This window comes from Aquarana catesbeiana, linkage group LG02 (genome assembly GCF_042186555.1).
Source record: "Aquarana catesbeiana isolate 2022-GZ linkage group LG02, ASM4218655v1, whole genome shotgun sequence".
Lineage (NCBI taxonomy): Eukaryota > Metazoa > Chordata > Amphibia > Anura > Ranidae > Aquarana > Aquarana catesbeiana.
In genome coordinates this window covers 371,296,719-371,323,648 of record NC_133325.1, presented here as the reverse complement: position 1 = coordinate 371,323,648, position 26,930 = coordinate 371,296,719, and the positions used below count along the sequence as shown (strand labels likewise).

At 40.5% G+C, this 26,930-nt stretch overlaps 2 protein-coding genes across 2 annotated transcripts in view; one reads left to right on the top strand and one right to left on the bottom strand.

Moving 5' to 3' along the window:
- LOC141128050 (merlin-like) overlaps window positions 1–2,562 on the top strand; it is a 142,313-nt gene extending 139,751 nt beyond the window's left edge. Inside the window, exon 18 of the mRNA XM_073615096.1 lies at window positions 1,456–2,562. Coding sequence (XP_073471197.1) covers window positions 1,456–1,491 — 36 coding nt within the window. The 3' untranslated portion in view covers window positions 1,492–2,562. The remainder of the gene's footprint in view (window positions 1–1,455) is intronic.
- On the bottom strand, window positions 1,422–26,901 carry SBDS (SBDS ribosome maturation factor). The gene is made up of 5 exons (XM_073615097.1): window positions 26,626–26,901; window positions 20,392–20,521; window positions 14,611–14,811; window positions 12,683–12,847; window positions 1,422–6,513 (listed from the first exon to the last, which is right to left on the bottom strand). The coding sequence occupies exons 1-5, from the start codon at window positions 26,751–26,753 to the stop codon at window positions 6,385–6,387; spliced, it is 753 nt and encodes a 250-aa protein (XP_073471198.1). The 5' UTR covers window positions 26,754–26,901; the 3' UTR covers window positions 1,422–6,384.
- Between the last annotated feature and the right edge of the window lie 29 nt (window positions 26,902–26,930).

Below are 26,930 nucleotides of genomic sequence, written 5' to 3'. Positions count from 1 at the left end.
GACCCGAAAAACGAAAAAAAAAAACCAAAAAAAAACTAATGAAACGAAAATGAACGATTTTTTTGGCTGTGCACATGTCTAATATTAGTGCTCTCGTTGGCACAGTTTCGTGTTATATACTGGAAGTGTGACATACTTTGTACTACCCATGATACTGACATCTGACTGCTACTCACGTTACCTTATTTTGTTAATGACAATAAAACATATTTGACTCTAAAAAGTGTTGCTTTAATTTTTTTTTTTTAGCAGTGTACATGATTTAGGTGAATGACAGTTAACACTTCTCTGTTTAGTGACACTTTAAGTCTATCATGGGAAGCAAATGGAATATTAAGGATTTTCTTGCTTTCATGCCATGTGGGGACAGTAGAAACAATGAAATACTATGCCTACATGAACATTTTGTAGTTACTGACCACCATGGCATAAATGATACTAAAGTCTAACGCTTTGTTTAATGTCCCTTTTAAATAGTTCATTTGGGCCAAACTGACCCAAATCAAATTATTTACAGCACTTACAGATGCAGTGGCTGTGTGCACTGTATAAGCTGTATGTAGCCTCAGATACATCGCTGTATTCCAGCAGTAAGTGCACATGTAAGCACAGTAAACAATTTGTGTGGATCAGCTTGGCCTAAACTGTCTGAAGGGACTTTTAGAATTAAGCTTTAAAGCTGCAGTTTACATATACATTTTTTTTGCATTGTTACATTGTTTCAAACTGGACCAATGTAAGAATGCATGTGCCATACCTGGCCAATCCCTGTAGAAGCTGGAAATGCCTGGAGCAGACACTGCTACTACAGTGATTCCCACTGGCTTCTGGGCCTTGTGCTGAGTGGCTTCCCTGCAGGGGTCATTCGCTCAACACGGCCACCATTCGGAGAACATTTTTCAATAAATGCAAAGCATTCCCCGATGTACAAGGTGGAGATAGTGATGTCACCGCCTCACCTCAACCAATCAGAGGAAGCTTCATTCATTGAGAAAAAGTAACGGATTGCCAGAAAGGTGCCAATGCTGAGCAAGCGACCCAGTGTGTTGACAAGGGCAGCCACTACTCATAGGACCTGGAAGCCAGGAGTAAACACCGTAGTGGTGCCTACTACAGTGATTAGTCAGGTATGGCACATATATACCTAAATTGGTCCAAGCAGGACCAATGTTACTGTGCAAAAAAAAAAAAAGCCATATATAAAACATCTGCTTTTTAAACAATTCCAGTAGGAAATAATTTATAGTTGAAGACCCTAATGATAGTGAATGCAAATTTAAATTTCACTGCCCTATGCTATAAATTTTTTTTTTTTTTTTTTATAAAGGTTGTACTTTACGTGCACAAACAAAAGAATGGAAATTGAATGTTGCAAACTTATAGTTCAATTCAGCTTAATAAACATCTACAGAAACAAGAAATTTATGTGCTAATCAAATGTTTTATTTTTTTCAGGTTGAGAAATATAATCTGGACATCATATACATTTAAAATGGAATTTGAGAGCAGTTTGATCTGTCACCAAGTCACTATGATCAGATTTCAAGAATTATTCCAGTGTTTTGCATGTTAGGTGTAAATACTAATGTATTTGAGTGTGGGCTTGTATAAATAAGAAACCAGTTAACTGTTTGAAAAAAACCCTGGTGTCTAGGGTTAGGGCAAACTATGGGTTTGACCATTTGAATTTTGCACTGTAATCTTTTGTTTACAAGATAAAGCTCCCAACACGAATACATTAAAGCGGAACTTCACCCAAAAGGGGAAGTTCCGTTTGTTTGCATACACTTGGCACTTTTTTTGGGGGGGGGGGGGGGGGGGGGGGGGAGTGGGGGAGTGGGCACCTGGTTTTGACAGATACCAGCTCCTCCACTTCCAGTCAGATGCGCTGCAGCAATCAGATGAAAGTTAGGTCCCCACCTCCAGCCACAGTAGACTCTTATCACAGGTCCCAGAAGTCTACAGGACCATTCACAAAGCAAAACACGACTCGCACATGTGCAGTAGAAAACTGTCTGTGAAGCCATAAGATAAAAATCCGCTTGGGTTAGGATATCGATGGATCCCTGGACAAGTATGCATCCTTATATTAACTCAGCAGCTACAGTATTTCTAGCTGCTGACTTCATTTTTTTGGGGGAGCCTTGAGCTCCTCTTTAAAGTGTCAGCCTTCATTTTGAACAAAAACACACATGGTGTTCACACCAACTTTAGAAAATAAGTGGAGAAACAGCAGTAGATTTGAGCCTCATAGGGGCCTATTTATTTATTTAAGTTATATATTCCTCTCCCACACAGTCCATTTTCACATCTCACTCCACATCGATTCCCCATGCAAGAAATTTATACAGTACAAGCTTCAATAGGTGGTATCCTGCTTTTACCTTTTACAAAGCGTGACGATGTGCAGGACTTTATATCTGACTTTGCTCATTCTGTATTGATCAATTTTGGCAGAGAACTTGAATTTTTTATTTTGTATGATAAATATTAAAAATGTTTACCTTAAAAGTTTTATATGTTTTGCAGATATTGCAATAAACATTGTTTTAAAATGTTAAACTTTGTGAAAATAATCTGTCACACATAAATGTTGCTATACTCTTTCACCTATTGCAATTGTGCTTGCTACAAAACAGATTCATGTTAAGCCATGCAAAAATAGGGGGTTCAACAATCCTAGCCATTTTATAAATGTACTATAAAAAAAACAGTGATAACATGACAATGACCGTCAGACAGATGCTACAAATGATCTATTATCTTTTAGACAGAAGACCCCCTGTGTGTCCCTCTTAAACTAGTTTCACTCTGTTACTAAACCTCGGTATACACGGGCTGAATATTGGAAAAAATTCAGTTCGGCAGGAACTGGCTGACTTTCGGCCCATCTACAGCTGTCTGTTCTACAGAAGCTGGTCTGCCAAACAGGCATGCTGGAAAACCAGCAACTGATCAGTGCTGGTAGCCAAAAGGCTGTGAGTTCTAGTAGGGGGCGGCAATAGCATACAATACAGAGCAGAGAGATTATCACACTAACATTGCTTGTGTTTGTTCAGAAAGCGTGTACCCAGCTTAAGTCCTCATTCACACGCAAGCATTTTTCAGGTCGTTTCCCTGTGCTTCACTAGCAACATGCAGAATCCCATTATTTCTAGTTATCCCTGTTTACACTTGTGTGCTCAGTCACACTATACTCAAAAAAAAAAAAAGTATGCAAGTTTTCATTTTTTTGAGCATATTCTGGTGGTTTTGGCCCTATACTGGGAGCACCTGTAAATGCCCAATACCCCCATTTTTACATCCAAAGGACTCCTCTCCTCCCCTCACCCAGGGCAGGAAACAAATGCCTGAAGCTTTATAAACAGGCAAAAAACTATTTAAAATTACCTAGAATACGCTCTTCTCAGGCGTGAATGCAGGCTAAACTCAACTTTGAGGTTTGTGATTCCCCTGTCCAATAAGTTCTTTAGTGCTTAGCAAGGGTGACCTGATTAAAAATGTGTGGGTAGGGTTTAGACCCAAAGAAGTCATGACAAAAAAAAATAAGAGCTTTCTGTATAATAAAGTTAAGTCAAGCCAAACAGGCAATTTAATTAGAAGTATCCGTGGGCCATTGAAATTAGAGCAGTTAGATAATGTAAAATGCAGTGAGTTGCTGACAGCTGTCATCTCTCAACACATATATTATATTTCTTCATGTAAAGATCTTGGATGAATGTCTACACCAACCCTTTATATCAATTTAAAGTGGAGCTCCACCCAAAAGGGGAAGCACCACTTGTTTGCGCCCCCCCCCCCTTGCTGCTATAGTTGGCAGTTTTTTGGGAGAGGGGGAAGAGCGGGTACCTGATTTTGACAGGTACCCGCTCCCACTTTTGGCTGAGTTTGCTACTGCAAACTCAACTGGAAATTTGGCCTCCCTCATTCTCCCACAGCCAGCCCATTTGCAGAGCGCAGTGTGTTTCGTGCATGCGCAGTAGGGAACTGGCTGTGAAGCTGCAAGGCTTACTGCCGGTTTCCCTTAGTGGAGATTGTGACAACAGCACCAGAGGGAAAAAAAAAAAGGCTCAGGTAAGGACACAGCTGGATTCCTGGACAGGCAAGTTTCCTAATATTAAGTCAGCAGTATTTATAGCTGCTGACTTATTTTTTTCTGAAGGAGCCTGGAGCTTCTCTAAGTATTGTAACATCAAAACCATCAACAAATATTTCGTTTTTAAGACATGACTTGTTTAACCTACAATTCTCTCTCTAAGGGAAGGATTGTGTTGTTGTTGTCCCATGAAAACCATTTCTTGTTGCGTTTACTAGGTAAAAGAAATAGCAGGAACATGGACACTAAAGTTCCTGACTTGTGGATATCACACCTGGGGGGGTAGCAAGCCTGTAGCATTTAACAATATGTATAGCAGTGGTTCTGAACTCTCTAGTGCCATGACCCCTTGATAACATTTTCCAAGTTGTGGGGACCCGAACAGTAAAATTATTTTCGTAGCGTGGGTTGTCAGTACCCAAGGCAAGACAAGTCATTTGCACCCCTAACCCACAGACATTTAGCGCTCCCTGAGTTTCTTCCCCTTGTACAGTATTAAAACCCTTTATGGTACATTTTAGGATGTACCACACTCTTTGTTCTCCTTTCTTTCCCTTTTATCTCTCTCTATCCTAATTTCTTGTTTTTTTCCCCCCATCCCTCTCTCTAGCCTTCTTTTTCTTATTCTTTCTCTCCCTTTTTCTTAGTTCCCACCCCCTATTTTCCTCTCCCTTCCATGTATTCTCTATTTTCATTCCTTCTCTTACGCCTTGGGGGGGATGGGATGAGTGGCAGTGCTGGGGGGAGTTCTGATCAGCCAATTTAGGTCAAGGCCATCTGCTGATCTGGGAACTGTAGTGGGGACTTTTAATGGCAACTCTAATCACAGGTAGAGTAACTCACTGTGTCTCCAGCTCTGTGGTGTCTCGCAGCAGTGACACCTATGCCGAAATCAGGAGATAGGGTCTCCTTCACCAATCAGCTAACCTCTAGTCTCTGCCGTTAACTGAATGAGGGGCTGGGAAGAGACTGAATGGGTGGCTGCGGGCTCCAGGAACAGCCCAGCTGGGCTTCCACAGGCTCCATGGCCAGCCTGCTGGGCGGCCATGAAAATGCTGGGAGAGTGGTGTGGGCTTCAAGAACAGCCCAGGATTTGGTGACCCCTGGCAAATCGTCATTTGACCCCCAGGTTGAGAACCACTGATGTATAGGGAGGAAAAAAAAAAAAAAAAAATCGGTTAACAAGAAAAAAACAAAAAACTGCTACATCTCTATCACCAATGCGATAGAAGACACCAACGCCTAAAAGTACAAGTCATTGCAAACATCGCTGATTTTTAGAATTACAACGGTCAATGGAAGGTTTCCATGTGTTGTAGGTGGAATACTAATCATTGTTGTACAGATCGGTGTTGTCTGTAGTGACCTACGTATACTAAGCTGCTGCTCTGTAGAGTATGAACAAAGTTTTTTGTGGAGGAAACAATTAGAACCATACTGACTTCATGCTTTCACAATGTAATTCACCACCAAATACTTTGGGGAATCCTTAAACTCAAGTGCTTTAACCAACAGATATACAAGTGTAAATATCCTTTAAGTTTCACAAAATATCCCACAAAAATATATTTTATGTATTTCTTAATAAATTAAAAATTAGCCATACAGTGAATATCAAACACCAAACTTATTTTAAGCAGTTGTCCACCACCTTGTGGTTAGATCATCTGGTAAATTCTGAAACATCAAGTTTCCTTAAACCATCCCAAGTTATGCTTGGCAACCCTCCAGATGTTCTCTAAAATCAACTGTATGGGTTTAGGAAAATGGCATAGTGGTAGCCATCATGGTTCCAGCTAAATAACTGCTTAGTGTATGTTGTAAACATCCTCCAACATTTTGATAAAAGTCAGACTAAATTGTAGTAAAATAAAGAAGTAAAAAAAAAAAAACACTTAGCAGTGAGGCACACTTGCTGCAAGTAGTTGAAAAGCTAATCAAATGCCTATTTTTTTCTATGGAGAGGATACATTTCAAAACAAAATTGAAACAATCTTAAAAAAAAAAAAAAAAAAAATCGTAAAACATCTGTAGTTATAAAGTCCTCAAATATTAAATGTTAAATGTTAAGGTGTTAGCGCAAGTAACTCAGCAATATATTGGATTAACTTCACTGGCAAATGTTATACAGAGGATACAAAGTTCTTCATTTTCAGTTGTGATGGAAGGGCACTCTCCCAAAATAGCCATTATGAATACAAAGGCTGACTGCACCAAGTCTTAAAACCAAGCTTTTAATTGTGGAAAGCTATTAAAGTCTATAGTGAACAAACAATGTATGATTTCTCTTATTCTAGCTTCTCATCTCCTTCTTCTACATCTTTTAAGCTCAGAACTTCCAAGGTGCCTTTTCCTCTGGTCTCACATCGTATCAGCTCATCTATTTCCCGAAAGCAGCCTGGATCAATCAAGCACACCTAAGTGAGGGAAACAGCATATTTTAAATTACAACATATTAACATAAAAAAAAAAAATATTATATAAATAAAAAAAGAAAAGTAGTATTTTTATTGTACACCATCATACAGTAGGTAAACCATCAGGGGGGAAAAAACAAAAAAAAACACAGCTAATATATTAAGTTGTGTATAGTTAGATTTAGAACTCGGTCATTAGAACCCATTTTGTAATGCGCTATGTAAATAGAACAAGGACAAAAACACACACAGGGTAGTCCCAGAACAGTATATTTTGTCCAGATTAGTAGGGATCAGCTGATATTATTTCTTTGGTGCCGACACGATACTTTGGTTACATCTCAGGCCGATATTGTGTACATACAAAAAAAAAAAAAAAAGGAATAGTTTTATTGCTGTCACAGGGAACATAAACATCCCTTGTCACAGTAATAAGCAGTGACAGGTACTCCTTTATGGAGGGATCTGGGGTCTATAAGACCCTATACCCCTCCACTGCACTTGAAAGTATTCAAAGCATCAAGATCTGCATTTTTGAATACTTTATTTTTTTTTTTCTAAACTGGCGCCTTTAAGATGCCAGTAATCTGGGAAGTGATGTCCTGACATTTCCAGGTTACTAAATCCGAAACCCGAATGAAGCATCAGCTTTGTACGCAGCTGCATTCATCACCCCGGTAAAACCCCTTCAAGCAATATCGGTAATAAAATCGGGAGCACTTGTGCCCGATACTTCAAAAAAAAAAAAAAAAAAAGTGATTATCGGTCGATCCCTACAGAGAAGCTTAGGTTATGTACCTAATATTTTTTATTTTATTAGTCTATCCATATTATATGTAATATTTTTCAGGGCAAATACAGCTTTAAGCCCCATACACAAAAAAAAAAAAAAAAATAGTTTTCAGAGCAATAGTACGATAATCAGATCGTTAGTACAGAGCCGATCATGACAGTTCATGTGATGATATCTGATCAGACATGCATGACTTTTTTATGTACGATGTCAGATCGTACAATTTTCATTTAATCAGTACAGTTGTCATTTGAAAATGCAATACATATACACCACAACACATTACATCACTTCCGAATTTTTATTCTGTCATACAATAATTTGTGACTTTAGTAAACTCTTCAGGTTCGATCTGAAATTAGCATGCAAAAAAAAAAAAAAAAAAAAGACGATCAGTCGTCTGATAATCTCATCGTACGTACCAGGCTTTAGTAGCATATTTGGATACATAGATTTTTAGATTTAACCACTTCAATACCACAGGACTAACATGGAAGTCCTTAGGTTGAAGTGGTTATACCAGGAAGATACCTGCAGGTATCAAATATTGCAGCTGGCGATTCCCTGTTCAGCAGAAGTGATTTGAGTGGTTGAACAGCCACTCAATGACTTCTGCGGGAGGCGGAAGGGGTTCTTCACCCCCCACACTGCCGCCTTTCATGGGCTCTGTTGTCTGATCGCAGAGCCAGGGAGTGATGTGACCGGCTGTACAATATAGAGAGGGAGGAAGCTCTTTGTTTACCTGGCCGTTAGTGGCCAGGAAAGCAGCCAGACAGATCTGTGTCTGATAAGCTGCATTGGAGGCCAGAGGAGAGATTTGAGGTCTAATAGATCCCTCCGTCATGGCCCATGCTGTTACATAAAATGTTGTTGATCCTATTTGATGGCTATAATATATATATATATATATATATATATATATATATATATATATATATATATATATAAAAAAGAAAAAAAATTTAAAGAGCACCGGTTCCCCCCCCGCCCCTCCCATGCGAACACATATGCAAGTCCCGCACACATATGTAAACGGTGATCGCACCACGCGTGAGGTATCATCAGGAATGTCAGAGCGAGACCAATAGTTCTAGCACCAGACCAGTGTATCTCTAAACTAGTAACCTGTAAAGGAGTTTAAAGCATCACATATGGAGAATTTTAGGTACTTTAGTTTGGCACCATTCCACAGGCAGATGCAATTTTAAAGCGTGACATGTTGAGTATCTTTTATATTTTTGCAAAAAATTGGGTATTATAGTGCAATAAAAATTCATCAAAGCGCATTTTTACAAAAAAAATAGCGTTTGAAATACAAATACCGTTTCACAATTATTATACTGACTTAATGTATTTATCAAAAATGCATTCTCTATACTATGTAACTGTAATAGTGTGAACCTGTTATACTTTTCTTAATGTCCTTGTTATTTTATGTTCCGATAACTAAATAAAAAATGAATGTTAAAACAAAAAAAAAAAAAAAAAAAAAAAACCACACAAATACTGTGTGACATAAAAAATGGCTACACTTATTTAATTCTATAGGGCCTCTGAGAGATAGAGAATAATTTAAAATTATATATATATATATATATATATACACACACACACACACACACACACACACACACACACACACACAGCGAGTCCCAATGATGTCCATGAGTTTTCCCCTAAATTAGAACCATTTTTGTTTTATTGTGCTGCTAAAAGGTCTTACAGAATATTAACTAGTAAAACTGGATTGTTATCAAAATATGGGTAATTAACTTAACAAGGGGTTCTTGTTCATTGTATGTTTACAATCATGCTACCCCGCTTCATCTTTTCATTTTTTTACAGCAGGTTGGGTACATTGCTCTCTAGCCCAGACAGTTTATTAATTTTCATTAAATGTGTGATGCTTGATGATTAAATCATCTAAGAACTGGTTTATCAAGTATATCCATCTCTTTATTAAAATGTATGTGTGTAAATAGTGAAGTATATTGAAAGTCAAATCTTTTAGCAATTTTATTAGAATGTAATAGTGTGGAAACCCCTCCCCTGGCAGATATTTCTTTCTATGTTTCTGCTGGGGAGATTCACTCTTTTTTTTCTGGTGACCACGAATACTCGTACAGACTGTTTTGGGAAATCTAACATTTTTTCAGGGGTCACCAGAAATAAAGGGGAAATTTTAATGCATTCGCCGGTTCCAGTGACAATGAATTAGAGGAGCTTTCCTCCCACTTTGTAGAGACGTTATTTCCTTTCCTGTTGTGTATCTGGGGAAGTGGAATTTCCCAAAGAGGACACATACAGCTAAAGAAAATCATTGATAAGGGATCGAACCCAAAAAAAGGTTGTTTGGGCTTAAGATAAACTTTAAACACATCCAAAAATTCACATTTAATTTAAATTCCTGTATTTGAAATTTAAAAAAAAAAAAAAATTCTAAAACTCATAATTTTAATTTCACATATAAGGCCCCGTTCACACTAGGGCCATTTCTCCTGTGATGCGCTGGAATGCGTGACAATGGAAATCACATTATTCTCCATGGTGCCCATTTACATCAATGTGATTTTTGGTGCAGTACAGTACATTTTGGCCTCATAGGAGGTCTATGAGAGTGCATGAAAAATGCATGTATAGTTTGGTGCATTTTTGACAGGGTTTTGTGGTCAACAACAAAACAAAAATTAAAAAAAAAAAAAAAAAAAAAAGGAAGAAGAAGAAGGACAATTTTGTATTGTACATATTTTTGGTAAAGAAAAAAAAAAAACCCCGCAATAAGCGTATATTGATTGATTTGCGCAAAAGTTGTTGCATCTACAAAAGGATAGATTTATGGCAATTTTATTATTTATTTTTTACTGGTAATGGAGGCAATCAGTGATTTTTAGCGTGACTGACTTTGCGACAGACAGATCAGGCACCTGACATTTTTGACACTTTTTTGGGAACCAGTGACATTACAGCGACCAGTGCTGAAAATGTGCACTGTTATTGCACTGACACTGGCAGGGAAGGGGTTAACGGGCAATTAAGGGGTCAAATCTGTTCCCTCAGTGCGTTTACTAACTGTACGGGGGACTGTATGACTGGGTTAACACACAGATCAGTTTTCCTGCATAGCAGAAAGACAGGATCTGTGTGATCTCCCGTCAGAACGGAGATTTGCCTTGTTTACACCGGCAAATCCCCTTTCTCTCTCTGTGGGAAACGATCGCAGGTGGCCGACAGACATAGAGTCCACCCCACCGGGTGATTGTCTCCCCCGCTGGCCAGTGGGTGCGTGCGCATACAAAATCACCATGTACGAGCCAACGTACAATGACGGTGATTCATGGGAAGCAGCCACATTGCCGCAGTACAACCGCGGCGGCTGGTCCTTAAGTAGTTAACCATGCAGGCTAGCGTCAACATCAGCTGTGATAGGAATCAGTGCGATGTTACTTGTGTTTTCTATTTTTCCTCAACTTTATTTGAAGTGGTATTTCAATAATGTTGCACAGCAATGAGTTAAGCTGCTGTGCAGTGACATATACTGCCATCCAATGTGCTGCAGAAAATACAAACATGTTGCATTTTTCCACATTGCACATAACATCAGCATAGGGGTGTGAACGAGACACATAGAAGACAAATGTGCCCTAGCAGGGGTACCAGTATGGAAAAAGGAAAAAAAAAAAAAAAAAAAAAAAAAAAAAAAAAAAAAAAGGGGATCACTGCAGATAGTGTCAACAAGCCCTAATAAATGTGGTCAGCCGCTCTTCTTAATTTTAGGGAGGGTACTTATTCCTGGCAGGTACACACTTCCACTGGAATCGCCTATGCAATCCCAGTAAAAGTATGGTCCCCGTCCCCCTCCCTGCTTTGAGCCTCCTGGGACAGGTCACAGATCCAAGGAGGCTGCAGGTCCATTCGCAAAGTAAAACACGACTTGCGCATGCATGAGGAGCCAGCTTGGAAGCTGCAGGGAGTCACAGCTGGCTTCCCAGTCAATATCATGGTGCCAGGGACCAGAAGATGGAAGAGTACCAGCCTGGGTGAGCAGAGAGCTGGATCCCTGCCCAGGTAAGTGTCTTTTTATTAAAGGCCAGCAGCTACAGTATTTGTAGCTGCTGACTTTGAATTTTTTTTTTTTCCCAAGGTGAAGATCCTCTAAATGTTGCAGTTGATTCTCCTCTGAGTCAGCAGCGTACATATGGATCAAAGTCAGAATATAAATGCAAAGCAATAAACCAGCTACATAAACTTTATAGTAGCAGGCTCACACTTTCCATGTGCTAGTTGCACAAGGATAAATGTGAAATATTTAAAATTTTAAGTGGTAGTAAAGGCTTGTGTTTTTTTTAAATAACACACATTATACTTATCTGCTCTGTGCAGTAGTTTGCACAGAGCAGCCCCAATCCTCCTCTTCTCGGGTCCCCTGCCTGCACTCCTGGCTCCTCCCTCTTGCCTTGTGACCCCATAGCAAGTGGCTATGGGGTGCTAACTCCCGTGCTCACTCGAGACGCCTCTGTGTCCATAAGACACACACAGTGCGACTAGGCCCCACCAACCTCTTCCTCCGCACTGGCTGTGATTGACAGCAGTGGGAGTCAATAGCCCTATAAGGAGGAAGAGATCCGAGAGAGCTACTGCTCTCATGCACATCATTGGATCGAGATGGGGCTTAAGTATTAGGGGGGCTGGGGGGAAGCTGCACACTTTTTTTCCCTTCATGCAAAGAAATGCGCTTTAAACTGCCTCCCCAGTGTGAAAGAGTGCTTTCACACTGGGGCAGTGCGCTTGCAAGACGCAAAAAAAAAAAAAAAAAAAAAAAAGTCCTGTAGGCAGCATCTTTGGGGCTGTGCGAGAGTGGTGTATACACCACTCCTAAAACGTCCCTGCCATTGAAATCAATGGACAGCGCTGCCGAAGTGCCTGCAAAGTGTTCAGCAGCGACACTTTTAACCCCTTATTAACCCCTTCTTTGGGGGTAAAAAAAGTGCCCGCTCCTGCCCGCACAGCACCGGTAAAGCGATCAGCACTTTACTGCTAGTGTGGGGCAGTCTTCAATGTGAAAGGGGTCTTTTGGAGGACAGGAAATGTGTTAGGACTACACCTCCTCCTCTCCTCAGCTCTATAACAGGGAGGAGTTCTGTAGTTCAAAGATAGATTGGAACAATGCTAACAGATAAGAGTACAGCATAAGCAGAGAGCACAGAAAGTTATCAGCTCAATAGGTATCTGGCAGGATCAACAGATTTTTTGATTTTATTTTTTGCAATTATATAATAGATACTGTATAATATAAAATATTTTCAATGGTTTAACAGAACAAAGGAGAGCAAAATAAGAACAGTTTGTTCTAAAGGGTTTCAAAAGATATTTGCTTACAATTTCCAGTTCCTGGTCAAAATCTTCACTTTCCACATGCTTAATTAATGGTTTCAGCTTTTCCTTTAGTCGTTTACCATCCTTGGCAGGAAGGATAAACCTCAACCTCATTTGGGCACGCTCAATCTGTATGGTTTCTTTAAGCTGTTTTATGACTTCCAAGGCCTGAAAAACAATGCACATGATTTTTTTGCGGTTCAATTTTTTATTTTTAACTTCTTAAAAAATGCAAGCATGTGTATTTTATGCTTAGACGCAACATATGCAATACAGCCAAATATTTTATGGCAGATATATATATTTTTCTTCAATAGGCTCCCCCCCCCTCCGTTTTCACCTTGTGTTCATACACCTCTTGTATTAGAGTGCCTACACTAAAGGAGCAACAGGGAATGGGAATGTTAAATGTACTAGCAGATTTAGATACAATAACAAATTAAAGCCAAAATCTAGCTACCACGTTTAAGCTGTTACAACAGTTTTGTTTCTTTTGGGATTAAGATTTTACATAAATGAAAGCTGACCATTGTAAGCAACCCTGTCAGTGTTAAATGGTTTGTCTCAACTAGGGCTGAAACAACTAATCGACATAAATCGATTATAAAAATAGTTCTCAACTATTTTTATAATCGATTATTTGGTGAGCCGATTAGTTGGCCTGCGTGCAGAATACATTATTTGTTTACATATCAGGAAATTCAGTGCGGCACATACTGATATGTATGGATGGTGTACTGAGCTGTAAGTGCCTGAGAGCTTGGGTATGCATGAGGTGCAATGCCTCATGGGACATGTAGTCCTGGGCAGGAGAAGGAAGCAAGTGATTCTGAAGGCAGGATTTTTTTTTTACCTTGCTATAGGGACGCTCTATACTATTATTACTACTTTCACTGATGATTATCTGATGTTTTTGTACTATAAAGGGCTAACTTTTTTAAGCCCATTATGACAGGTGATAAAATAAATAAATAAAATATGCTGCTGTTATTCAGTATCCTATGCTGGCCATGCACGTATACATTTTCGGACGAGAATATTTGTACAAAAATTATTTTGTACGAATCCGGTACAATTCCTGTACAAATGACATGCAATGTAGTACACCGCATCAGTGTGAAAACCCAGCCTCAGAGAGCTACAGCATTTAACAATATCTGATCGCACAAGAAGAAAAAAGGTTAATCGAATCGAATCCCGTGCGGCTGACTGCCAGACTCTGCAGGCAGCCAACGCAGTCAAATTGTGTGTGGCTGATCAGTCTTATCAGGAGTCTATCATCAAACAAACAGAAGGGGTATTTACTAGTACATATAACAGCTATGTGTAGGAAGTTTGTTTCCTCCATTAGTCAACTGAATGATAGATGTAAATGCACATAAATACATTAAATGTAAATGAAAATCTGTACAACAGCCTAATTCAGTGACAGCTGAAATACTATATTGCTGTACTGATGCCATCGCATATGAATATTTTGTAAAATTTGTGCCTAGGATTTCAATCATCACCATTACATAATCTCAGCTATACAGTATGTGCCACATATGACCTACTTGAGTCTTCAGCTGCAGGCATGCACCATGCCATGTGCAGAGTTTTATAATGTCCAATGGTAATGAATTATCTGATGTAAGCCTATAGTACATGCAGGAAGATTTTTCTTTTTCTTCAGTGTATATCATTCATGTTCAGCATTAAACTGATAGCATCGTACAAAGCAATAGAACAATATCTGGCTCACAGTGCTGCCCCTCTCTTCCACTGTCTGAGGGCTGCTGTGAATGGGTTCATAGGAATCTAATATAATGGCAAATCATTGTATTAATACAAGCTGTATTTCAAAATGTATTTAATGTTTTTTAAAGAATGCATTACAAGATCAAATAATGCTTTGTCATTTGCTCGGAGTTCTCCTTTATGTAACTTACCTGTTGCTTTGTGCTCTTTGTGGCTTTCACTGAATAATGGATGTCTTTCATTGCTCTTTCAATGAGGTTCACAGTATATGGCCTCTTTGTCTCTGGATTAACACATTTTTCAGCCACAATGGTTGCAATATCCCGAAACATTTGCTCTAGTTGTGTACTCCGCTCTCTTTCAGATACCTGAAGCTCCCCCTTTGACAAAATCTGTAACATAAAAGAAGACCAAAGTTAAAAGGGAAACGTTTGCACAAATATACCATACATAAAACATTTAATACAATCTCACCATTACAGTATATTCAAATAATTCATTTAAAGCAAACTAAAAAAGTGAATACTCACCAGTCCCTCGCTAGCATCTCCTCCTGTGTGCCGGGCTTCAGCCTTCTTTATTGGCTGGTGCGGGATGAGGTCACGCCAGCGCACAGAGATCAGCTTGGCACTGTAAGCACAACTGCATATGCAGAGTTTACAGCTCTGGAGAGAACAGTGAGCAGGCAGGGAGGGGCATTTCGCTAAGAGACATTGCATGTCTTTTTGGCAATAAAAGCCTGCCTGCCTGCCGTTTGTTACCCGTAACCTCAGTTCTGGGTTAATTTACATCACAATCTGTGTTCACTGTGTGTTTCTGCATAAATGTTTGCGTGCATTTTTTGGAATATTTTTTTTCTTAATTAATTTCAATTTATTTTCTTTATATACACATAGAGCAAGTGTGCTACCATGCTCTCCACCACAAAATGAGCCTCTTACCGGAAGTTATGGATCTCCAGTAATAGCACAGGCAAGCCATACAATCAAGCTTGTGCCATAAGAGGCACCCCTGAATACCCGTGGTGGTCCTCATCCAACAAATGAAGCTGAGAAAAGCTGTGAAAAAACAGAGCAAGCAGTATTTTTTTTTTTAAAATGTACATGAAAGCAATGTAATAGTGTAAACTAGACTCACTAGGAATGCATTCATTTTTCTTGCATATGCATTCATACATTTATGGGTTTAAAAAAAAAAAAAAAAAAAAAAAACGCACCTGACTGCATCTGTTGTAAACAAGCCCCAAAAGCAAGGTTTACAGATTTTCAGTGCTATTCTTAACAGCAATCCTAAATATCCAGCATGTGTGTGCTGTATGCATGCCCAATGCCTGTAATGAGTGCAGGAAAGATTGAGGATGCCACTACCGAACCTGTACGAGTGGGGCATAAAGGAGGAAAGGGTTACTGCTGTTTGCACACTGGATGGGGTAATGCATGCTAACTTTGAAATATAGAAGTGTAACAGCAGAAAAAAGACCAAGAGGTCCACTGAGCCAGCCTCATTTTTAAAAAATTATATTTATACTTTGGTTTTGTTATTTTTTTTTTTGTTTTACGTTTTTTGTCTGAGTATAGATCTATATTTGAATCCACTTACTGTTGACTGATTCACGACTTCTGCTAGAAGTGTATTCCAAGCAACAACTACCCTTTCAGTATAAAAATATTTTCTAACATTAGTTTTGAACTTTACATAGAAACAGAATAGTGATGGCAGAAAAATGTGGTCCATCGACTTTTTTTTTTTTTTTTTTTTTATTCATACAGGTTATTTTTTTGTTGTTTTTTTTTGTGAATGCAAAGTATGGAAAAAATCAAACATTTTACAACTGTCACTGGAATAAGGGGTTGGAGGTGAAATCTAACCCAGGGACAACTGTCAAAATGTGGAGTTTTCAATCATTTGGGGAAGATTTGCTCCCTTCCAAATCTAACTCCAGGACAGGAAGTGAGGAGAAAACTTACTAAGGCTCCATTCACACTAGCGCGTTTTTTGATGCATTTTGCAGAAATGCACGGGAATTTTTTAACATGGGTTCCTATGGAACATGTTCACATCAATGCCTTTTTGTTTCTCTGCATTTTTGGAAAGGGTCGGGGACTTTTTTTCATGCAAAAAGCAGCGTTTTGCATGTAATGGATTTCAATGGACAAGCATCAAAAACGCAAGTGCACCGTTTTTGCAGCGTTTTTGCCGTTTTTTTTTTTTTTTAATTTTTTTTAAATTTTTTTTTTTTGTTTTTTTTTTTTTGTTTTTTGTTTTTTTTTTTTTTTTTTTTACAGTCTAAAAAAAAAAAACGCAAAACGCAAATCGCGGCAAAAACGCGGCAAAAACGCCGCTCAAAAACGTGGCAAGCATGAAAAAAAAACCTCCAAAAACGCCCAAAAGCAACATGCATAGGTGTGAATCGAGCCTAATAGGCTGTAATAAAAAGCCTATAACTGATTTGCAAGTCTTTACATTTTTTGCTAGAGTAGCAGAGAGACTACCAGTCACCGAAGGGGCATTTGTAAAATTCAAAATATCAACACCAGCATAATCAAACACACCACAATCTTAACTAGCAGAGAGTACTTCTCTTTTAAAACTGATTGCTACCCAAGCCCGCTGTAATTTTAGGCTGTTAAAAGTCATCTTTTCTTTTTAATCTGAAAGCAGCTATAATTTTTTAAAACTGTGGGCAGTCTTCAAAGATTGATCACAGTACCGTGTGTACAGGACTTCCCAGGTATCAGATTCCCTTCTGAAATCATTGGCACGCTGCTTTGCCCAAAAGTCATTCTCTGCAACAGGAGGTAAAAACATTGCTCGGTTCTCACAGCTCCGTGAGCAGAGAGCTGGTGACTGTGCTCCCCCCACCTCCACTCACTGGAGCACTGGGCTGTGGAGGGGCCCACAAGCGGCCAGCTCAGGCTCTCAGCGGCACGCCAAGAGGCTGACCTGGGTACCAGTCCAGGCATGTGGGTGGATCCCGACCATATGGTTGCGATCTTGCCTAAGCCTGGACCCGCTCTGTGATGTCCGCCGACAGCGGGCTTTAGCCTGCCGTCTGCTGAAGACAGGTCACAAGAGTACAAGCTTTGGCTGTATTTCTCCTTTAATTTTGACGTTAAATTTCGATTTAGTTTTTTCACAGTCTTGACTAAAATGCCATTTTAGTTTTACTTGTACTTTAGTCACCTGAACCATTTTAGCCGTTTTTTTTTTTTGGTTTTAACTAACAAAGTACTGGAGATTTTAGCTAATTGGAAAAAACAACTTTATTGGAAGTAAATGCACATATTACAACAAGTTCAGATACATATGTCATAAAGTAATAAGAAACACAAACTTCTTGGTCCCGTCAGTCCGAGCAGAACACACAAAGTATTTCACATATTTCTATAACTATACTTGGTTTCGGCACTAAGTTTAGAGAGTACAGCCCATTATAGAAAGGGGAAGGTAAGACAGTTGCCTAGCGGTATATCACTGAGGGGTGGTGAAATCTGCGTTTGTACCTACAGCAGTCAAGTACAGGTCTCGTCATCTCCCAACCACCTATTCCACATACTGGAATACTTAAGCAGACACCCTTCTATGGGTATATTAGTTTTTTTAAATGGAAGTGTATGATTGACATCCTTTTCCCAGATCTGGATGGGGGGGGGGGGGGGGGGGGGGATGCCTGCATCCAGGTCCGGGCCACAACCTTCCTAGCCAAAGAGGGTCTCGTATATAAATGTGGCCAGGAATTTGTCTACCTCTGCATCTGGCAATAAACCCAGTAGGCATAGTTTTGGGTCTAGGACAACCAGGGAGCCCATCTTATATGGGTATTGAACCACCTGCAGCCAGTACGTCTGCATATTTGGACAGTCCCAGAGCAGGTGGTAAAAGTGTGCCGGGGGCTGAGCACAAAGAGGGCATAATGGACTACGTGTTGGTGGAAAACAAGCCAACCTTTGTGGTGCCAGGCAAGTTCTGTGAAGGATATATATAATTGTGTTAGTCTATCAGATATTTTAGGAGAGGCTGTTTTAACACCCAGCAGAATTTCCTCTCAATCTGAGTAACTAACAGCCCCAAGGTCCTGTTCCCATGCGGATTTGGCCTTTTGAGTCATGCCATGTTACCAGGAAGTCTAATAGTAGAGTAAAGAGAGGAAATGACGGTTCCATGCCCAATATAATATTCAGGACAGGGAGGGGGTGTCTAGTGAGGCAGCGACCCCCGAAAACTGGCTTTGTAGTGCATGGCGAAGCTGCAAGTATCTGAATAATAGGTGGTTTGAAGGGAGAATTCATCAAGTGACTGAAATGTTTTAGGCCCTGACATGGTCATGACATTGTATAGGTAAATTACGCCATGTGTGATCCAGATTGTAGGGTCCAGGATGGTGCGCAGTTCCGGCAAGTGGCCGTTGAGCCATAGGGGGGTGTGAGAGTGGATTTGACCAATGTTGTGTGTTTTTTTTAAGGGACAAACCCCATATTCGTTGATGATGCGTTAGCAGCATCCCATCATTGTAGCGGGGGGGGGGGGGGGGGGAATCCTTGATTTGTTTGCCCCCCCCACGAAGAATGGCTTGAATAGGGGTATAGGCTGGGCGGCTGGAGCAGGTGCAAACCAGTGATCTGTACGGTTGAAATTCAGTTGTGTTGAAATAATACAAATGGGTCAGTTGAGATGCCAAGTAGTAATCTTGCAGATCCGAGAGAGATGTTCCTCATGGACGTGGGATTTTTTAGGATAGGCCAAGCTAGTTTGTGTCTACTATGCCCCCAGAAAAAAAGGACTTCAGAATAGATTCCATTTTCTTAAAGAATTTTATGGGGATATATAAAAAGGGGTATGTAACACCAAATATAGAATCTTGGGCAGAAGGATCATCTTGATTAAATGTATACGCCCCAATATTATATTAAGGGGAACAATCTCTAAAGCTCCTTGTAACTGCCACTCCCAAGTATTTAATTGTTGATACTCTTGCTAAAAAAGGTAATTGAGGGTGTATGGGGGGGGTTGAAGGGAAGTGGTCCAAGGGAAGAATTTGGCATTTGTCCCAATTAATGCGCAGTTCAGAGAATTTGCCAAAATACTCTATAATATCCAGTGCGGATTGAAAGATGGACCCTGGTCAGCTAAATAAAGAATGGTGTCGTCTGTGTATAAGCCTATTTTTTCTAGAGTGTTACCACTGCTTAGTCCTGATATTTTGGTCTCAGCCCTAATGGCAATGGCCAGTGGTTTGGCCGCCAGGGCATACAGTAGCAGAAAAGGGGGGCAATCCCCTGTTGTGTGCCCCTTTAGAGGGGAAATTGATCAGAAAGCCATCCGTTAACATACACAAGGGCTTTAGGAGTTTGAAATAGAAGCTGTATCCATTTAATAAAGTTAGGCCCCAATCCAAAACATTCCCAAAAGGTACTGCCGTTAGACTAAGTCGAAGGCCTTGGCTGTATTTAGGGCCACCACCACCACCCGGGTTCCAGAGTTGTCATGAGGGGGCCTGGATGTTCATAGCGGTGTTTTTCCCTGGCATAAATCCGGTTTGGTCGGGGTGGACTAGCGTGAGTATAACTATTTAAAATTGGGAAGCAAGAATTTTGGCCAGTATTTTTATATCGACAAAAACAAAATACTGTAAACTCTATTGGCTGTAATGCCATTGCACATATTACCATCATTAAATATTAAGAAAAAAAAAAATTAAAAAAAAAAAAAGGAAGAAAAGTATTTTTCTTAATTTCTTTTGTTTCAGCAGCTTAGTAGATGCCCTTACTTATTCTCATATGGTAGTGCACTGTTAATTTTGACATCAAATTTTAATTTAGTTTTAGCCATAGTCTTGACTAAAATGCCATTTAAGTTTTAGTCTGCTGAATTGTTTTACTCATATTTTAGTCAGCTAAAATAGTGTTAGACGAAAGTATTTTTGTAGACAAAATTAACACTGGTAGCAATCATAACTGGCATAATTTGAATACCTGCTTGCAGATCTCGGTCTGATCCTCTGTTCCAAATGATTTGACAAGATCCTCTTTCTTGGCCACCTGACCTTTGGACACATTCATGAATACAGAGTGCGTCTGTAAGACCTCATCTAGATCTTTCTCCCTATGACCAAAAAAAAAAAAAAAATTGTACACATTATTTAAATAATATAAACACAATTATTTTTCTATGGCTGGTACTGCGCATTTTAGCCAATGGCTGAGAACTAAATACAAATAGTTTGCAATGCATTACACTGCAGTGCATTACTCCTGAGCACAGAAGAAATCTTGTGCATGTGATGTAAAAACGCAGCCGATTTAGGGATACCAAAACATAACGTGCATTTCCACTTTTGTAGCCAAAATTAGGATAACATCTACTTTAAATTTGTTAAATGTTATTATTCACATAATAAACTATGAAAAATATTTTAAAATTGCTGCTAACCATTTTACTTACCTTAAAATCTTACTGTGCTTTCACTTCCTATGTAATGTTAAAGGCCAAGTTCACCTTTGGAACATGTTACATGTTCCAGTTGTATTCATGGTGGATCATGTAACATGTTCCACCTCCCGTCTCCTCTTCCGCTGATTCCGTCCACATCACTTATTCACAGATTCCAGTGCATTAAAGCGAAGTTCCACCCAAAAGTGGAACTTCCGCTCATGTGTCTCCTCCCCCCCATCCGATGCCACAACTATCCTATTTCCACTTCAAAGAGCCACAGATGTGGCCGTTGACGTCACTGCTTGGCCTCCTTCTTCCCCTGCCACCGGGCCAGTAGGAAAGAGGAGTGACACCGTAAGGCTACACTGCCGGGTTCCATTACCCCCAATGGTGCTGACATCGCTGGACCCCAGGATAGGCAAGTGTCCTATTATTAAAAGCCAGCAGCTGAGGTATATGTAGCTGCTGGCTTTTAATTTTTGCAGCAGTGGGAGGACCTCCGCTTTAATAAACTACAAGTACCGTCTTCCACCACGGCAGACGGACTTGTAGTTATAATGAGCTGAATGCCCATACAGAGATACAGGCCAAAAGCTGGAAGACATGTCTTCACCCGGGATCTACTGGCGCAATGCTTTCCAGGCTCCTGCAGAAAACAAAAAAAAAAAACCAAAAAAAAAAAAAAAAAATATATGTTTCTGTAAAAATATGTGCATTTATTTTTTTCTGTAAAGGGAGTTATGTTTACGATAATTAACCCTGTCTGTACAGTGCTTACAGATATTCATTAGCAGTTATAAACTAGATGTGCACACTGTCTGTCCTAACAAAGTGTTAAGGGCCTGCAAAGTGTTTCAGCAGCGGCGCTTTTTACCCTTTATTCGTTCGCTAGCGGGGGTTCAATAGTGATGCTATTACAGCAGTAAAGCGTCGCTAAAATTGGCGCCGCTTTACCGATAATGCCCCTCCGTCCCAGTGTGAAAGAAGGGAAGGTTATAAAGGTTTGGTCCACCCCCCCCCCCCCCCCCTTTTCCTTTTTTAAATAACAAACATGTCATACTTTCCTGCTGCACTACAGAAGGTTTTCCACTTTAATACATAAAATGCATTAAGATGAAAAACCTCGGGGATTTACAACCCCTTTAATGCAATTTTATACAATTCTGTCCTAAACTGTCTCCTAATTGAACATTTCTAGCTATTCCCAACAAAAAAGGTGCCTGTAGAGTCCTATGTATATTCCTAATCCAATTAATCAACTAGAAATGTAGAAAATATAAATTGCTATTTGAATGGAAACTTAATCATATGGAGGAGGTCTGCCAAATTTCACTGCAACAGTGGTTACACTATAAAGTGGTATTGAACACAAAACCAAAAATGTATTATGTTCCAGCTTACCAATCATCAGATGTGGTGGCTGCATTTGTTTTCTTTTTTAGGCACTTTCCACACAGGACAGGCTACATTGGAGCCTGCCTGCTCATCATGTTAAATGTATTAGCAGATTTAGATACACTAACAAATGGAAACCAAATTCCTGCTAAAACTTTATAATCAGTTGCAGCAGTTTTTTTCCTTTTAGGATAAAGGTTTTACATTAATAAAAGCCGTTCATTATAAGCACCCCTATCAGTGTTAAATTGTTTGTCTCAATCCTCTCATTAATATATCTTCAGGAAAGCTTGTTCTGTTGAAAAATCACAGACTTACAGGCCAGATCACCAGGTTAAAATAAAGGAAAGAAAGCCTAAAAAATTAAACCAATACAGCCATCACATGTAAGCATTGGTAATCTGCAATATAATAAATGTTTTCTTTTGGGTTTAACCACTTGTCCACCGTGCTAGAGCAAAATAGTGGCTACAGAGCAGTCGGCCAGTTCTGGGAGGGGCGTCATATTATGTCCTCCTGTGATCGCGCACCCGGCGTGCTCTGTGATCGCTGTGCCCTTCGTAAAGAGCCAATCACAGCGGCTCTTTACCACATGATCAGTTGTGTCCACTCACAGCTGATCACAATGTAAACACACTTGCTGGTTATCGGCATTCCTTTCCTCACGATGTCACAGTGTGAGGAGAGGAGACAGTCTGTAAACGGCTAGTGCGAAAGGAGACATCTACATTAATAGCCAGGGCACTGATCATTAGTATCCTGATGATCAGTGCCGCATATCAGTGCTGTCTATTAGTGCCCATCAGTGCAGCCGAAAAATGACCCATTTACAAAATTTTATAACAGAAACTAAGAAAAACTTTTTTTTTTTTTTTTTAAAAACCCAGTAGCGATTAAATAAAATTCTATTTGTGTGAAAAAAGAAAAAAAAATTCATATGGGTACAGTGTAGCATGACTGCGCAATTGTCATTCAAAGTGTTACAGTGCTGAAAATTGGTCTGGGCAGGAAGAGGGTGAAAGTGCAGAGTAGGCAAGTAGTTAACAATGTTTTAAAGTAGAACTGAATGCATAATTTTGGTTAGGGTAAGGGAGGGTTATATATAATTCCCGTCAGGTATTTTTGCCATCTATGCCCCCATAGGGGGAGATTATCTTTCGCTTCCTGTCCCCATAGTCACAGCAGGAAGCGAGAAGAAATCCCTGGTTGTCACCATCATCAGAACACCCACATTGTAAGATTCCCCCTCTATTCCTGTTATGGTGACCATTCAAAATTTGGGATTTCTTTCAGGGCAAGTTCAAGCCATAGAAACGCGGTCCGGATGAGTTTCAGGTGCTTTTCTGCATGTACATTTTTGATGCGTTCCAGTTCGTTTTTGATGCAGTTCAGTGCATTTTTTTCCTCCTTTTTTCTTAACCTTAAATAAGGACATGTGTGTTCCAGTGCGTTTTACAGCGTTCCAGTAGAGTCCAGTGCAAAAAATGCAGCATGTTCTACTTTTTTTTTCTGGAACTGCAACTGACTGCACTGGTGTGAACTAGAGGTCGACCGATATGGGTTTTTCTCTGGCCGATGCCGATATTTAGAAATCGCGGTGGCCGATATATGATGCCGATTTTTTTGGGCCGATATATTAGGCCGATTTTTTTTCCTTTTTCCCCTTCATCTCATAAAATCTAACAGTTAGACCCCTTTCACACTGGGGTGTTTTTCAGGCGCTTTTGGGCTAAAAATAGCGCCTGTAAAGTGCCTGTAAAACGGCTCCCCTGCAGTCTCAGTGTGAAAGCCAGAGTGCTTTCACACTGAGGCGATGCGCTGGCAGGATGTTAAAAAAAAGTCCTGCAAGCAGCATCTTTGGAGCGGTGTATACCGCTCCTCCACCACTCCTGCTCATTGAAATGAATGCGCACCGCTGCCAAAGCGCCTGCAAAGCGTTTCGGCAGCAGCGCTTCATGGGCGCATTTAACCCCTTCCTCGGCCGCTAGCTGGGTTATAAGAGCCCTGCTAGCAGCCGAATAGCGCCGCTAAAATGACGGTAAAGCGCTGCTAAAACTAACAGCGTTTTACCGTCAACGCCTGCCCGCTTCAGTGTGAAAGCAACCTTAAGTAATAAGTGATACAGAAAATTTTTTACATTTAAACATTTATTAAACAAAACAAACCTCCAATCAGTTCACTTGTATGTATAATTTAGATTAAAAAAATAACTATATCTTAAATATTAAATACACAAAAACAGGTAATCAAAACTTTTGGACGAAAAAAAATGGGCTAACTTTACTGCTTATTTTTTTTTTTTTATTTCATTAATTTTTTTTAAAAAAATTGCGTTTGAAAGACCTCTGCGCAAATACCGTGTGACATAAAATATTGCAACAACCGCTATTTTATTCCCTAGGGTCTCTGCTAAAAAAAATATATATATATATATATATATATATATATAATGTTTGGGGGTTCCAAGTGATTTTCTAGCAGAAAATACAGGATTTTTACTTGTAAGCAACAAGAGTCAGAAAAGATTGAGTCTTTAAATGGTTAAACTGAGAACTTCTACACAAGTTCAGTCTATTGATAAAAGAACTTGAAAAGATACAATGTATCTTCTTATCAGACTTGGCAGGCTGCTCGGGGAAGGAGAGAATCCTCTCCACAGATAACTCCAGGAAACTTGCATTGACTTCTATTACAGAAGTCATTTGCAAGTCCCGCTGAAGTTATAATCGGCTTTCGGCTAATGCCGATTAAGTAAAAAAAGCCAAATATCGGGCCGGCCGATATATCGGTCAACCTCTAGTGTGAACTATGCCATTGAAAACCACATAACCTACTTCCCATGCTTTTTTGATGCAGGGAAAAAAACAAACAAAAAAAACCCCACACTGGACTGCATGTGGTGTGAACTGGCCCTCCCTTTGGTTCAGTTTACACTTGCAGTTGGGGTGATAAAAATATGCAGTTGAGACACTTATTATGGCTTGTTGGTTGTTACACTTATTAAAAGTCAGCAGCTACAAAAAGCTTAGCTGCTGACTTTAAATAAACAGACACTCACTTGTCCCACAGTCAGCCGCCCAATGCCTCACTCCTCTCCCCTGCATCGACAATATAAGTGTGGACGCCCGGCTGTGACAGCTTGCGGCTCCACAGTCAGGCGCGCACTGCACTCTCCTAGTGGCCAGGCAATCTTCTGGACCTGTGATGTGTCCCAGAAGATTGCAGGAAGGGGCCGCCTAGGGGGAGGAGGAGTCGCCTAGGCAGCCAGAAGGAGGAAGTGGAACAGGAAGTCCCTCTCAAAACCAGGTACCCACTCCCCCCCCCCAAAAAAAAAATGACATGCTAATTGTGGTATGTCAAGGGGCGAGGAGTACTTAAAGCGGAGTTCCACCCAAAAATGGAACTTCCGCTTTAAGGGAAGGTGACCCCCTGACATACATTTCTTTTTTTTGGGGGGGAGCGGATAACCTCTTTTTAGAGGGTTCCAGCTCCCACTAACTCCCGGGGCACCGCAAGTTCAACTCTCCCTCTCGGCAATCATCTGGGACACGTGGCAGGTCCCAGATGATTGCCCGGCCAGTCACAGCGCACATACGCAGTGCGCGCCCGGCTGTGAAGCCACAGCCGGTCGCCCATAGTGACTATGCCGGCGCCGCAGAGAGGAGGGTTTTGTTCCCCCACATCGCTGGACCCTGGGACAGGTGAGTGTCCAATTATTAAAAGTCGGCAGCTGCAGTATTTGTAGCTGCTGCCTTTTAAATTTTTTTTCAGCGGAACTCCCTTTAAAGTGGAAGTTCCACTTTAAGCTGTAAAGGCAACCTAATGGTTTTAGTAGCTTTAAAGTGGTAGTAAACTCCCGCGTGCCAAAATCCACAAACAGGCAAGGTTTTTATAACAGAAGAGACCCTAGAGGCCTTTTCTGACATAAATGTCCTCCATACCTGTTAGTGGTAATGAGATTTGAGCTACACATGCACAGCTCAGACCACATTTACAGCTTGTTCTGCATGCTGTGGCAAAGCGACTGGCGTGCACATGCGCAGGGGTGACGTCACCGCAGCCAGGCCTTCCAAGCAGCCGAAGATTTGAAACCTGGAACGACCAGATTTACATGGAAGCCGCTGGGGATCAGGGGAGCTGTGAGAACCCAGCGCTGGAAGGCTCCGTTTGTAGGCAAGTCTTATTACGATTTCTACCTGCAGGGGGCACGTTTTTCTACTTGCTCAAGGAGACTTTATTACTGCTTTAAAGTTCTGCTCACAGGTTTGCATTCCACGCCTCCCTACTCCTCTAGCCCCGCCCACAGGAGGGTGCAAGCTCAGCTGATTGGCTCCTCAGCACACCCTCATCCAATACTTCCATAGCCGGTGAATACTTACGCCCCGCTGCGCCAGCTCACAACCTTGTTCTTGTAGCAGGCTATTTCAAACCTCTTCCCTCCCTTCTTCATCCGCACGACCGCCACATTAGTCAGGCGAATCTGGTTGGTGGGGGTGAAGATAGCCATGGCTGTTGCCGCCTCTCCTCCCTACCTATACCGAAGAACGTTCTCTGTAGACGCACTCTGCCACAGCACGACACTCACACCTTACCGCACGAGTGCGTAGCAATAAAGTTCTGGCGGAAGTGATTTAGCTCCGGCTGGGCGCTCATTGGTCAGTTAGTGCCATGTGACTGTATCTGT